At 50.0% G+C, this 15,674-nt stretch overlaps 2 protein-coding genes across 2 annotated transcripts in view; one reads left to right on the forward strand and one right to left on the reverse strand.

The window, feature by feature from the left end:
- The window catches only part of GATC (glutamyl-tRNA amidotransferase subunit C), a 9,994-nt gene extending 3,973 nt beyond the window's left edge, over positions 1-6,021 (reverse strand). The window contains exon 1 of the mRNA XM_075059962.1: positions 5,841-6,021. Coding sequence (XP_074916063.1) covers positions 5,841-5,999 — 159 coding nt within the window. The 5' untranslated portion in view covers positions 6,000-6,021. The remainder of the gene's footprint in view (positions 1-5,840) is intronic.
- A 62-nt stretch (positions 6,022-6,083) lies between these two features.
- TRIAP1 (TP53 regulated inhibitor of apoptosis 1) overlaps positions 6,084-15,674 on the forward strand; it is a 16,112-nt gene continuing 6,521 nt past the window's right edge. The window contains exon 1 of the mRNA XM_032787661.2: positions 6,084-6,344. Within this exon, the coding sequence (XP_032643552.1) occupies positions 6,198-6,344 (147 nt within the window). The 5' untranslated portion in view covers positions 6,084-6,197. The remainder of the gene's footprint in view (positions 6,345-15,674) is intronic.

Below are 15,674 nucleotides of genomic sequence, written 5' to 3' on the forward strand. Positions count from 1 at the left end.
AGTCCGTGCCTGCCGGCTTCCGGCCGCTTCCTGACAGGAAATCCACAACGCTCCTGTTTACGGTGCCTCGGGGGATCGCAGATAGTCCGCCATTTGCACGCGTTTAAGCCGAAACACCAGGGAGCGGCAGCTTTCCATTCCCCTCACCTTCTGTCACAGGCGCGGGACTACTCGGCGGACAGAAGCCGCCTCCTCGGCACCGGACCCGCTGGCACGGGCCTGGTTGCGGCACCCAAGTCGACTCGGCACCACACTTCCATCTTTCTGAGGTTGAGGAAGCCACGACTTCCTCCATACTAGTGCCGACAGCTCCCGGACGCGCCGTGGTTTAGCTCCCTGCTCCTGCTGCTTCCGTGCCAACAGCAGCCCGGCCCGCCCCCCCCCCCGCCGCAGCCAGGGCTCATCACAGTTGGGATCGCCCGACTGACACCTGCAGAGGCACAGCTGAGGATGCCGCACCCTTGATTTTCCGGTTCCCGCGGGGCCGTCGAATCCAGTGCCTGGCCGCGTCACCTCGCTTCGCCCCCGGCACGCGCCGTGGTTGAGCTTCCCTGCTCCTGCTCTCCGTGCCATCTGCACCGCAGCCAGTGAGCTCTTAAGTCGGATTCCCGGACCGACTCCTGCCGCGGCACCGCCTACGTCGACACCTGTCGATCCCGGCCCACAAGGGCCGTCGATCCGGTGCCTGGCCGCTCCCCGGCATGCGCTGTGGTTTGAGCTTCCGCTCCTGCTGCTCCGTGCCATCGCACCCGCAGCCAGTAGCTCGTTCTAAGTCGGATCGCCGGCAACCGATTCCTGCCGCGGCATCCGCCTACCGTCGACACCGTCCGATCCCGGTCCCACAAGGCCGTCGAATCCGGTGCCTGGCCGCTCGCCGGCAATGCCGCTGTGGTTGGAGCTTCCTGCTCCTGCTGCTTCCCATGCCAATGGCACCGCAGCCAGAGAGGCTCAATCTACCTCGGATCGGCCCGCCGACTCCTCCCGGCACGACACAAACATCGGCACCGTTGATCCCGGTCCCACACAAGGGGCCATGCGGACCAATGCCTGACTATCTCCCCGGCACGCGCCATGGTTGAGCTCCCTGCTCCCTGCCTGCTTCCATGCCAACGACTGTCAAGCCAGAGGGCTCATCTCACTTGGATCGCCGAGGCACAATACCTACAGAGGCACCGGCGACGCTGGACCGTTTGATCCCCGTCCCAAGGGCCGTCGAATCCAGTCCTGACTGCTCCCCGGCGCGCGCCGGGTCAGCTCCTGCCCCTACTGCTCCGTGCAACCTGCACCAACGACAGGGAGCTTGTCTATAGCCCGGATCGCCCGGGCAACCAACCTGCTGACACATGGCGCGGTCAGCCCTGTCGATACCTGATATTCAATGACCCGATATTCTCGGCACCTTCTCGCTCCCATCACCGCTCAGGCGCTATGACTTGCTGTAACTCTCCGTCCTCAGTCGTCGGTCGACCTCCCGGCACCCTGTAGTAGGAGGTCCAGAGTCTCGTTCCAGGTACCGGTACGCCTTCCGTACCGGTCCCAGGTGCCAAGGTGGGAAAGGTCTGAAGATGTCAGAGACTCTGACCATGATTTTTCAGCACCTCCATGGCCTTTCGGTCTATGCACCTGTCTTCCCACGTGGACATCTCTTATGCTCAAGACCGCGATTCTGGTGTGGGCCCACACCACCCTAAGGGCCATAGACTCCCATGGAGGGTCGCGCTCAATGTGGAACTCCAGGTGCAGGAAGGTCCCGGAGGAACGGAACCCGGTAGTGGCGTTCTGTTGGCGGTTGCCCCACTAGAGGGGCCCCGTACCAGTTTATTCGGACCATCCAGGCTATTGCCAATACTCTTTGGAGGGTTCGACTGCGTGCTTGTCCGTCTCTGCCTGCCACTGGTCACCAGTGGTTAAGGAACAGTGAATGGGATGGCCACAGGCGCCAGCCCCGAAATTGTAGGGGGCTTACGCGAGTGACCTATTCCTTCGCAAGGTGTCTCTGGCAAGGGCCTTATAGCTGCGTGACAATCCATGAGCCCTGCTTAGTCCTATATCGTACACCGGGATGGCGATGGCTAAATTTATGGGCTTCCATCAAGACTCCCGCCAAGAGCTCAACTGCCCCCTTGAAGGAAAGGGAAAAACGGCGCCAGAGCTTCCCTCCACGCCTTGTTACCATAAGAGCATCTCCATGACATCAGGGTTTGAACTCTTGAGGTAAATCCCCAGACAGGAGAGGCCCTGAAGGACACAGGTCCTCATGCGATCTCTCTCGCGTGGGGCATACGCCAACATCCTACTGCAGGCCTTCCGTCCCAGCCACACCGGCCACACTCCTCTATGCCTCGCCACAGATAGGGCTTTGGCAGACCGGCGGCGGCTGACGTGTCGCAGACGACCGTCAGGACCCCGAAGAGGCCAAAATCGAGGTCCCTCGCGATCGCTATGGGGACCAAAGATAATCTTCGAAGGTGCCCCAAGGGGGTACCGGTTACGGGCTGATCCCACTCCTACTTCCTCTTGGCGTGGTCCCGTTACTTCAGTCCGCTGTCTTCTACACATGGTGGAGCAGGGGGTCCACGTCGACTTTTGTTCAACCCTGTGCCCTCTTTCAGAGCTCCCTCTAGCCGCATTCCTCTACAAGAGGTGCAGACGCCGATGGATGGAGGGGCAAAGGGGTTACTTCCCTATTCCCTTAACCCCAAACCGTAACGACGGTCACTCAGACTGTCCTAGACCCACAAGAATTCAACCCAGCTTACTGATAAGGTTGAAGTTCCGCGATGGTATCCCTGCGAACCATTATCCTGTCCTTGGATTCCTGAGTGCTAGTAGCCCCCCTGGATATGAAGACGCGTCTTTCACAATGCCACTTCCTCTGCGTGGGAATATCCTCCACTTTCTAAGCTAACCGCTCGTACTTCCGGTTTACGGTATTGGCTGTTTGGCCTTCAGGCAGGCCCCACAGGCATTTCCCAAGTGTTGGCCTCCCATCTCCACTGATGGCGCGTATGCGTTTCCGTATCTGGTCGATTGGCATCATCTGCGGGGGACTCCAAGATACAAGTCGTTCAGCATGTGGGCATCGTCAGGGGACCTATTTCACGATTCTAGGCCTGATGCCACTATGGGGACATCCTCGTCTGGTTCCCACGCATGGGGTAGACCTTCAGGAGCTTCTCTGGACTCCGAGCGAGCCGGATCCTGCTCACCACAGCCGCGGTTTCAGGCAATGGCACGATCATCTGAAGTCCTGCAAACTTCACCCGGACAGGGGCCTATGGTCACGGTAGTCACCATTCCCTCGGAGCACCTAGACTCTCTAGACCGGTGGCTACCCCCTCCCTGATATGCGGCAGGATGCTGCTCCATCCGCATTGACGACAGCTCCGCCTGGCGTCCTAGGGATTCAGCAGCACTGCGAGGCTGTGACGAACTTCAGTGTTACGGCCAGCACAACGGCCATGTGCTCCATGAAGGAACCTGGTGGAACATGGCCCTCCTCCTTTGTACAGGAAGGCCATCCATCTCGTGGCACTTTTGCATAGCCACTCGATAATTCTGGTACGATCCTCTCCCAGGCCGTTCGGAACGCCTTGACGCTTCAATCGGCAGCTTTCCGTGTCTCTGTGAAGTGGTGCCCTTGCCCCAGTGTTGCTGCATTTTGTTTGCTGAAGTGATTTCCCCACATATGGACCGTTGCTTACCGCAGATGAACAGGAAATGTCGCGCGGTTCTGCCCTACCAAGGTCTCCCCGGGACGACTCGACGCTGTTCTCAGGCATAGAAGGCCAACGACGCCTTTCCCCGGCTCTTTGGGTCTTACCCAAACTTCGCAGGGGCAGGGATGCGCGTCATCATGGTTCACTCCACGTGGTCCAGACAGCCACTGATTATGCCCGTTGCTCGGCCTGTCCATAGCCAACCCAATTCACCTCCACACTCACCCACGCCCTCATACCTAGGACGCACAGCGACTGTGCCACCCGCGGACTGAGTCTCTTCACCTCACGGTGTGGCTGCTGGCGTGACTAGCAGGGTAGACAGGAAAGCCTTCCATGCTGGTCAACCGTACCTTGCCTGGTGGAAGCGTTTCTTCTACAGGGGAAACGCTTCAATCTTAACCCTGCTGAGGTCTCGATTCCCTCTATTTTGGACTTACGCCTCTGGCCTACAGCAGCAGGCCTAGCGGTTCTGTCACGCTGAAGGTACACCTTGGCAGCATCTTTACTTCCTCCTAGTGCTGCGGTTGATCGTTCTGTGTTCTCACTCTCTATGGTTTTGAGGTTCCTCAAGAGGCTTGGAGCGTTACACCCTTAGGTACAGCCGCAGCCCCAACACCTGGGTGACCTACATGTTTTAACCTGACTTTGTCTTCCCACCATTCAGCCTTTAGCATCCATGCTCGTTTGACCATACCTGTCTGGGAGAGGCTTTCCTCATCGCCGATTACAGTCAGCCAGACGAGTCTCCGAGCTCAGGCTCTTACGGTGGTTCCCATGGCCACTATTTTTTCCCAAAGACGAGGTCAGTTACGTCCTCACATGGCTTTCCTCCCTAGGTGGTGTCTGCTTTCCGCTTTCCCACACTCAATGCGATGGGACAACAGTTGCACTCTACTGGAGTCTGTACACGTGCCGCAGTTTATGTGAATTGCGACAAAACATTTCCGTAGACGCCAACCTACTTGGTCGCGGTAGCAGACCGGGGAAAGGACTACCCGTTTTCCTCTCCAGAGGATCTCATCTTGGGTGATAATGCACCCGCACTTGTTATTGATTTGGCTCACTTCCCAGCCACATCACCTATGCCTTCACCAGGGCTCCGACTTGGTCGCTGCCTGCTGACTCGTTGTCCTACCCACGCAATCTCTCTCGCGCGGCTCCGTTGGTCCTTGTCCTACCTTTGCTTCGCATTATGCTCTGGTTTTACAGTCAAGGGATGCTGCGCCTCTGGCTCGGCGCTTTTGCATTCGTTGCAGTATCTCACTCCGACCCCACCGCTACTAAGGCTTTGGAATCACCTAACTGGAATGGATATGAAGCAAAGCACTCGAAGAAGAAAAGACGGTACTCACCTTTGTAACTGTTTTCTTCGAGATGTGTGCTCATATCCCATTCCACACCCGCCCTCCTTCCCACTGTCGGAGTTGCCGGCAAGAAGGGAACTGAATGGGCGGCTGGGTCGACAGGGGTTATATCGCGACCATGCGGCGCCACACTCCAGGGGGCGCCTGCCGACCCCACCGAGTGTTCTAGGGTAAAAATCTTCCGACGAACGTGCACGCGGCGCGCCACACGTAACTGGAATGGATATGAGCACACATCTCGAAAGAACACAGTTACAAAGGTGAAGTAACCGTCGTTATATTTGGCCAATCTATTGTTTTGCAGCTTTTAATTTGACTATAAAAGTTTTGAAATTAAGTACATTATAAACTCTGTCTTCTAGCTCAGTCTCTTTGCTGTTATTTGTATTGACAGTACACTAAGTGTAGCCGGTTGAATATGGATCCTGATTCCTGTATGTAGGTTTGGGATTCGCTCCGAGTCTACAAGACAACATCGCAGTGTTATGTCTTTGCTGTAATAATGCTGGCTCTGCTGTAACTGTCACCATGACCACTACTCCTACAAGGCATCTCTTCGCTACTGTCACTGGCTGGGTGGAAGTTGGATGGGGGCAGTCGATTAAACATCCCATTCATGACAGGATCCCCGATTCTCTTTCCCTCCTGGGGCGGGTGGCTGATGTCCCCACGTGTCTTGCTATAAATCTTGCGCTGGATGCGCGACCCCCATCGGATATCATGGGAGCGAACCGAGGCCGCTCCGGGGTCTCACCTGGCCCCTCCGCCGGGGGTCCCCCGCAGCTTCCTGCCGGCCGTCACTCCCTCCCGAAGCAGCCTGCGTGAAGCGGCTTCCCGGGGAATGACCACCCCAGTACGAGGCTCCTCCCGAGGGAGCTCCCCTAAAGTAGCGGCCGAACCGCATAATCCACATTGTCCCCCGCCCTTCCGCATCCGGGATCGCAGGCTCATGCAGCTGAGCGGATGTGCGTCATCGCGCTGCGCTTAGCAGCGTGCTAAGAACGGGAAATACGCCATTTAGGAACTGCGCGCTTAGCAGCGGCGGAGGAACCTTCGTTCTGGGGGAGGGCGACGTGAGGCCTGATCGCTTCCCCGGGCCGGCGGCTCCGCCATGAACAGCGTCGGGGAGGGCTGCACGGAGCTGAAGCGCGAGTACGACCAGTGCTTCAACCGCTGGTTCGCCGAGAAGTTCCTGAAGGGGGAGAACGCGGGGGACCCCTGCGTGCAGCTCTTCAAGCGCTACCAGCTCTGCGTGCAGGTGCGGGGCAGCGGGCCCAGCGCGGCAGGGAGGAGGGGGAGCGAGCCGCCGGGGCGGGGCAGGGCCAGTGAGCCTGGGGAAGGTCTCGTCGAAGGGGAGCGTGGGGATGGGGCGTCCTCGGGTTTCCGCTTCCATCGCTGGGGAAAGGCCTCCCTGCCCCTGCCCAGCCAAGCGCTGCATTGGGCAAGTTGGTGTCTCAGCCGGCGCCGCTCCGGCCCCGCTTGCCCTTAGGCAGGGCGGCGAAGCCTTGGTTACGTTGGGCTTTATTGGGGCAAAATGACTGGTGAGTACAATAGACGGTAGAGGGTGGCTTGCTGAGTTACCCTGGTGAAATCTCTTAGCAAAGCCAGCGCTCAGATAAACTGTCTTTGAAACGAGGATAAACTTACCCACCTGAGAAGGTTCGTGTTATGAAAATAAATTCCTTAGTGTGTTGAGATCCAGATATTACAGTAGGTCTAAGTATTGTTAAGTATCATTTTGAAGATGAAGAAAATCACTTGTGATGAGAAATTTAAAATCTTTTTATTAAAATGTTCATAATTTGTAAGACTTCTTGGGGACAAGCATCAGTCAGATTTGACTCATTCTCTTCAAAACTTCCCTTCATTTGAGAACCACATTAATCTGAGAAACTTGATGTTATAGAGAGAGTATTCATAATTACCATGGTGTGTGTGTATCCTGTTTTATTACTATCAGTACTGATAGAATATTTCACTCACTCATACAGTATTAAATTCTCACACATTAGTGACGACCTCTCTTCCCTTCTCTTTAATTGCTTCTTATCCAGGGGGAATTTAACTTTCAGTCATTAGAACATAAGAACGGCCCTGTGTGGTTAGACCAAAGGCTGATGTAGCTCAGTATCCTGTCTTCTGACAGTGGCCAGTGCCAGATGTACCAGAGGGAATGAACAGAACAGGTATTCAAGAGATCCATCCCTTGTTGCCCATCAGCTCTGGTGAACATAGGCTAGGACACGACGCGCGAGCGAGCGCGCAATAGCTAGGACGAGCGACGAGGAGAGCGCGAGCGCGCGAGAGAGTTCTATTTCTTGCGCGCGTTTTTTGAAAACCCCTGCTGCCCTATTAATTTCATTTGGTGACCCCAAAGATTTGATGTATAGATAGTAGAACTATAATGAGCACGATCGACACACTTAATACGACACTCAGCGACCATCGACAAGCGTCTATATTTGAAGACCTTATCATATCAGTTATCTTTTTTCCAATATAGCTGAAAGTCCAGTGCACTATGATATGAGTCGATACACTGCTCTCCACGTCAGCGGAGGCTGATTTCTCAATTAGGCTCCTAACATTTATTGGAGACCACTGTCCCTGCGCTGTCTGCAACCTTCCAAATTCCAAAGTATCACAATTGGATATGAGCAGCTGATCAACAAAACCTATGACAAATCCAAAAAGGAGAACTTAGCGATGAGTTGCGACGAGCATCTGTCTCACGCATGCAATACCACAGACACGGCCCAGAACATATGATTTTATGATATGAGGTCGAGAGTTTATTTGATTAATTCATAGATCTTAAATCTTATCCGTTTTACTAAGAGCGCCCACACTTTCTGCTACGGATGTTCTCGTAGACCTAACCTCTATAGTCCGCTATTGTGGAATGCACTCAGCTAGTATCGAGAGCAGAAGCTAAGACCTATCAAATACATCCAATAGATCGGTTCTTGAGTGGGACCCAGACAGAAATTTAGAAGCCGCTTCCACCCATTCTATGACCATTGCTTAGGGTAGAGCGCCATTCACTCTTGTCCTAGTAGTATTACCGAGTCAGCAGCAGATTTCCACATACCACTGCTGAATCATCACTTGGCTTCTATGTGCACTGGGACCATGCACGACCAGCGGACAGCCCACAATAGTTGAGATGGAGCCACAGAATCCTACTGCTGGTAGTCTATCGTCACAGCATAGCCCATGCTGCTAGTACCTCTACACCTTCCTACCCTGAGTGAGATGGTTGGAGAGCATCTGAGCATAGAGAGTAATCACGAACTCAGATGATAATATATTCGTATGCGTAGAATGCGAGACAATTAGGAGACTCAGAGGGGAGAGTAGGGCCTACGAGTGCGCGGGCAATTGCTCCGTCAGAGGATCTAATAACATGCAGCTTGTCCTTATTAATAACTCCGTTTACTTATTAAGGGACGCAGGGTAATAACCAGTGTTTGTATAGCGGCTCCCAAGAGACGAGTTGACTTATTCTATGGTCAGGTAATGGCCGTCTATATCATAGACGTTACTCTATTAATGGATACTCATTTGGTATCATTGACAGAAAGCGATGCTGCCCAACACCTCGTCTACCCTCTATCTAATTCCTTTTCTCAGATTAATTTTATGCGCATCATGTTTGATAGGCTGGGCTAGGATCTATAGAGCACTCGCCAATTTACTTTAATGATGCGAGCGACGCTCTTGCGCGATGACCTAGAAAAGTGACCAACCTGTGCGTTATTTAATCCTGTCCTTTGGTTCTATCTTTTTCAACACAAACTGACCACACTCACCAATGAGACGGACCCAGACCCCTCCTTAATCTATGCCTGCTTAATTTGACAAGTCCCTTACCAAAAGCTATTAAAGCAAGGGCTTATCGAAAACTAAAATACACTATATCCACATGGAATTCCCCTTATACACATCTTGTCGCACCCTAAAAAGAATTCTAAGTAGCGATATGTGAGGCATGATTTCCTACAAAACGTGTGTTGACTGTTCCCAAATTATGTTCAAATTCTATGCTAACAATTTTGGTTCTTTACTATAGTTCACCAGTTTGGCCCGTACTTCGAGTCAGGCCTTACCGGCCATGTAATTGCCCGGATCACTCTCTGGACCCTATTTGAGGAAGTAACGCCCCTTAGGTATCACCAATAGAGCTGGCTGCACATGGAAGTCTCATTTGGCCACATAGAAGATTAGCTTGTCTTTCCTCTAGGCTATGTAATGTTCTCGGCCCAAGCTTCAGATATTATTTCATAGCAAAGAAAGAGGAACAACATCCTAGTTACACTGCGTGGTATCCACTTCATAGGAAATTCGCCCCACAGATAATAATGAATAGGATGAGTCTATGTCACGGCCTGGAAAGGGCAGTGAGATGTATAAAAGCGCTATCGAGTAATAGGTGCCATATAGTAAACCTCATGTATAGTTAGGTTCTAGTAATTTTGCATGAGATGTGTTTAGTATGGCTGAATTGTGGGGGTTTTTGAATGGCTGAAATTTCATAAACAATGGCAGAGACTAAGCGCACGCTCCAAAAGCATGCATTATTTGCGTCTACATCCCTCATGATTGTAACCCTCACTATGGAGGCACATGAACAAGATTCCCTTATGTCACAGGGCTACCCAAAGCCTATGTCCGCAGTGAAGCCTCAACTTAAGTCCATCTAGAAACAGTGTCAAGACATATGAATGAAATGATCAGATCAAAAACTAATAAATATTGTGTCTGTATGTATCTTAAAAAATCAGTAGCTTGTTTAATAGTGAGCCCTCAGTTGTATTTGGAAATGCGCTGCAGTTCTCCACCATCAAGGCGCTCTGGCGCCATAAGGCAGATGTCATAGCTGGCTATCTCTTCATATCTCCGCGGCCAGGGGCGGACTCCAGCACCAGGGAGAAAGCAGTGTCTGGGGCGGCAACAGTGCTATCGATGGCAGGCATTTGCCAATTCCTGGGGTGGCACAGTCGAAAGGGCGGCTTGTTTTTTTTTTTTCGTTTTTTTTTTTTGCCTTCTGGCAGTTCGGGTGGGCCAGCAGTCCAAGTGGCTTTTTTTTTTTTTTTTTTTTTTTTTTTTTTTTTTGGCTATGGGGCGGCAAAAACAATAGGTAGGACGGAGGCCGCCGCGACCGTCTCGCTCTGGGCTCTACTATTGCCTTCTCTACGCCACACCAGATTTAAATTCCCCTTGGCAAATTAGTGAGGCATTCCACTGTCTACAACAAAGGGAAATATTGGGCACCCTATGGGTGGCAGCGATAGCTAAGGGCCCTCCCTTCTCTATCACTCATTAATAAAACTGTGCTCTTATTTAAAATCAGGCTGGTCTACTCTGGAGACATTACTTCAGCAGCATCTTACAGCAATCAGTTCGAGCTTCCTGGAATGCTTTGTAAAACATTGGGGTGAATTCATCCCTGTGGCAGAGGAGAAATGCAAAAGGCCTATGCACCACTGAAGGTCTGACAAATGCCCACATTCAGAGGTTCTGTAGTGTTTCACAAAGCATCCGAATACAATCTCAACTGTACGAGCTCTGGAGTAGTCCTTATAGGCACTCGTGCGGCTCTGTGCTGAAGCTGAATTACTGTTGGCATGGCAAACTCCTTAGTTACTTATGTATTACACTTAGATTTCCAATCCCATAGGCCTGTGGAATGCTGAATCACAACGTGGAGATCAGTGGGAGACAAAGTCAAAAAGTGCCTACTGAGTGACTTTAGCACTTGCCTGTTTGAGAGACTCGGCTCTCATCCTGCATCCACATAGGGAGGCTTCAGACGCTGGATTGCCCCTTGATTTAAAAGAGAGGTAGAGCATGTCGTGCATGAGGGGCCCTCAGCTTTGGAACCTGCTGCCATGACCCTGATAGAAATATCTAGGCCTGTTGACATTTGGAGAAGTGCTGAAGGCAAAATACTTATTCAAAAGCTTATTTTTTGGAGAGGGGACAAAGTTGGAGCAGAGCAAGTTTTTTGTGAGGCCTGCTGGAGTGTTAAGCTGTGTTTTCTAGTCTGATTTAAATGTTCTAAATTTGTGTCAAACCAAAGGGGCATGTTTAATATCTTAACAGAATCTAAATAAATCATAAACAAGTAACTGATCAAGCAACTCAGATTTACGTGCAAACAGACTGTCTCCATGTCTCTCCAGCAATGAGAGCTGAGGCGAAATCCCTGCAGACCTAAAACCTAAGCAAACTGCAATGCTAAAAACATTGGAGTTTATCTCTGCTAGGAACCTGCAGGATTGCCTCTAGGTAGCACAGCACTGGACACGAGCGTCGGACGTTGGGGACGAACTTACCCTGCTGGGTGGATTATGGTTCGCACAGGATCTTCTTCACGTCATAATATCTTTGATTACCATCAAGATCCTATATTACAATGTTTTTTCTTTTCCAATTTTTTTCGTTATTTGATTCGTAAGTTTCTTTTCACTGGCACACTTGGTTTATTGATGGTTCCCTGTGTGTGTGGCAGCGTGTTCTGTTCATTATACCTCTTGTTCCCCATAGCACATTCTTTGTGTTAGCAATAGCAGAAATAGGGATCGATGGTTGCGTATGGAACCAGTCCCCTGCACTGAAGCAGGGCTAAGTATTAACTTACATCCTGACGGAGTGGTTGAGTGATCTGGTCTAAAACTATAAACAGTTACAACCTCCCTCGTAATTTGCTCCATGGCTAACTACATGACAGTTAGGAAGTTTTTCTAAGTCTAACCTAATTCCCTTGCTGCAAATTTAAGCCATTGCTTCTTGTCCTGCTCCTCAGTGGTAAGCGACATATTCCCTCCTATTATAACAAACTGTTTACTGTCATTTCAGTGTCACCCGCTCCAAGGGTCTTCTCTCTTCTCCAAAAGCACTACAAACCACCTTTTTTTTTTTTTTTTTTTCAATTTTTTCCTTGTAGTCAACGTTTTCTAGATCTTTAATCAATTTTTGTTGCTCTCTTTCTGGACTTTCTCCAATTTGTTCACATCTTTCCTGAGGTGCGTGCCGCAGAACGGGACCACATGCAACCCTAAATGAGGCCTTAATAGTGCTGAGGCAGACTGAAGAAAATTTCTTCTTTGTGTTTTGCTTACAGCACTCCTGCTATGTAGCAACTCCCAGATACAATGATGTTCGCTTTTCTGAAAAACAAATGTTACAAATTGTTTGACATCATATTAATTGTGATCCACTATACCTGGATTCCTTTTTCTGCAGGACTCCTTCCTAGGCAGTCACTTTCCATTTGGTATTATATGCAGTTTGACAGTTCCTTCCTAATGTGGAGTACTTTGCATTTGTCCCTTATTGGAATTTCATCCAATGTTAGTACTTCAACACCCATTTCGTCCACAGTTTGTCCAGATCATTTTTGAATTCTAATTGCCTGTCCTCCCAAAGTAACTTACAGTCCCTCCCAGCTGGTATTGTTGCAGGCTTTTTATGTGACTTTCTATGGCATTGTCCAAAACATCATTGAAGATATGATAAACCAACCCCAGACAGATCCTAAGGACCCCCACTTGATATGCCCCTTTCCAGCTTTGAACCTGTGAACGCATTGGGTAATCTACTCCTGATAATGGTTTTCCAACACTTGTGCACCACTTAATAGTAGGTTCATCTAGGCTATTTCCTTACCAGTATCAAAAATGGTACTAAAGACAAGATAATCTACCTCATTCTACACATGGCTTTCCCCTTACCACAAATGCTTTGTATCCTGTCAAAGAAGAGTTAGATTGGTTTAAAAAAAAAAAAAGAAAAACCATAATATGATTTGTTCCTGCCAAAATCTATGTTGAGTGTAACTTATCACCTCATTATCCTCTAGGTGGTTACAAATGGATTTGTTTTGAATTATTTGCTTGCTTTATCTTTCTGGCTGGTTGGATCATAGTGGAAAAGTGGTCTAGTAGCCCTGTTTGTCTTTTTCCCCATTTTTATAGGTAGGTACTATACTTTGCCCTTTCCAGCCCTCTGGGATCACAGCATTCTCCCATCCTCCGTGAGTCTCAGAGATCAATGGTGAATGGCTCAGACGATCTCTCTGCCAGTTCCTTAAATATTCTAGCTTGTATTTATGTCAAACCAACTAAACTTGTTTAAGTAATTCTTAACTTCTTGTTTCCCCTATTTTAGACGAGCAGATCCTATCCCATTTACATGCTATCTTTTTGGTGAAAAACGAAGACAAAGAAGCATTTAACGACTGTTGGCCATTTGGCAGCGTTTTTTCTGTTAAAATGTCTTTCCCTCCTCATATGAAGTAATGGGACAGGTACCTTGTCCTGGTCCTTCTCCTCTTGCTTATCTAATGTCTGGTCAAGTGTTTTCCTAGTTACGTCTTTATGTCCCTAACTAGTTTAATCTGCTTTATTGGACGCTTGGGCTTATCTATTTTTCTCCCTAATAGTTGCTTGTTGTTCTTAATAGTTCACCTTCAGTATTGACGCTAGTTTCTACTTTTTGTAGGGACCTTTTGAGCTTCAAGATGTTGAAAAGAATCCTGGTTGTCAGCAGAGTCCTTACTATACCTTCCCTATCGATCCTATGTATTGGAATAGTTGCCTGTCCCCTTATTAATGTCCTCTTTAAAAAAAACTGCTAAAAAATCTCCTGAACTCCTTTTTCCCTATTAGAACTTGCTTCCCATGGGATCTTACCTACCAATTCTCTCTAAGTTTGGCTAAAGTCTGCCTTTCTAAAGTCCATTGTCTTTATTCCTGCTCTCTCCTACCATTCTTAGAACAAGGCGTGAGGCAAACTTTTTGGGCTGGATGGCCACGATCCGAGTGGGGAAATATGTATGCAGGGCAGGGCAAAGGTTATGGGACGGGGTGGCATCGTGTGCAGGAAGGGGCTAGGGCAAGGGATTGGGGCAGAAAGGAGGGTGTAGGGTGATATGAAGCGGGGATCGGGGAAGGCGTTGGGGGTGCAGAGGTGCGAAGTACAGGAGGGGGCTCAGCCATGGCAAGGGGTTGGCGTGCACAAGGAATGCAGGGGTGTGACAGGGGCTCAAGGCAGGGGGTTGGGGTCAACAGGGATGCGGGGTGCAAGGAGGAGGCTCAAGGGCAGGGGTTTGGGGTGCATAGGATGGGGGGTGCGGGGTGCAGTGGGGGCTTAAGGCAGGGAGTTGGGGGCAGGGGCAGAGGGGTTTTCAGGCTCATGGGGTGCAGTGGCATGCATCGGGGCGCAGGGAGGCCTCCCGGGGGGGTGCAAGCCTGCCCTGCCCTAGCCCTAGACCATTTCAAGAAATGCCTGCGGCCCCTGGCCGTGCCTGCCAGGTACCCTCCCCCTAACACGGACAGCTCCCTATTGGCTGCAGGTTCCCCATTCTTCGGCCAATGTGTAGCTGTGGGGGGTGGTGCCTGAGGCAAGGCCAACGAACAAGCCCTCTGCTCCCTGCCGCCTTCTGCACCACGCCGCCCAAAACGACACAACAGAGATGAGTGATCTGAGCAAGGCGGGCCACAAGGCCGTGGCGCCAATGGGAGGCAAGCCTGTGGGGCCCAGATCCAAAGCCCTGAGGCTGGAATCAGGCTCAACGGGCCGTACGTTTGCCCATCCCCCTGCCCTTAGAATCACGAAAACGCTACGGAACCTCCCACATATGCAGCGCATTTCATGATCACTTTCCCCAAACGACAAGCTGCACCTTCCACCAACCTTTCCTTGCTATTTATCAGAATCCAAATCTTGAACAGCCTCTCCGCCTGGTCACTCTCACACCTACGCAAAGTGAAAAAGTTGTCCCAATGCATTCCAAGAACTTGTTTAAATAATCTGTGGCCCTGCTGAATCTTATTCCACCAACAGATGTCCTGAGGGTAATTAAGCCAAATCTTATGATATCACATTCTATCTGAACCATCATGCAGAAGTGGTATTCAACTTTGATATAATGATCCAGTAATTGCTTAATGTGTAATAGACATTATTTTAACCTCCACCCAGAACTTGGCTAGTGTGTTACTCCCCCACCAAACAAATGAAAAACCCCATGCATTTTCTTAAAAGTAACTTTCCCTTCTAGTTTGGCTGTAGGCTACAAGACATTTTCCTCTTTATCCTACAGAATACAGGCTAAATGAAAAGGAAATAACCCACCCCAGGGTGAGAGTAGGCTGCTAAAATCTATACAATACCCACATTCAGCCTTGGTCAAGAAAGTTGGTCAGCCCAGTGTCTGATGAATGTAACCGTGGCCAGGTTTCAGTACAAACCTTTTCCAGATACGTCTTTGGTATATGAAGTTGAAAGTCCGTCATCCAAGGGTCTTTGTGCAAATAGAAGAAAGACAGTTTAGAATCCATGTAAAACACATGTCACGTTATCCTTTCGCTGCCAAGATATACCTCCCAAGTGGCCATAACATTTTATGCTTGTGGAGTAGGAGAACAGCAAAATAGCGAAAACCTTTTTATAAAGTTAACAAACTTTCTAATATTGATCAATATCTATTTGAATTGAGTATAACCTTAAGAGGCCCCAGACCCCATTGTGCCTTGTGCTCCTGTACAAGCATATATAGAAAACACAGACCTTTTTCCCTGGA

The sequence above is a fragment of the Chelonoidis abingdonii genome, chromosome 22 (genome assembly GCF_003597395.2).
Source record: "Chelonoidis abingdonii isolate Lonesome George chromosome 22, CheloAbing_2.0, whole genome shotgun sequence".
Classification (NCBI taxonomy): domain Eukaryota; kingdom Metazoa; phylum Chordata; order Testudines; family Testudinidae; genus Chelonoidis; species Chelonoidis abingdonii.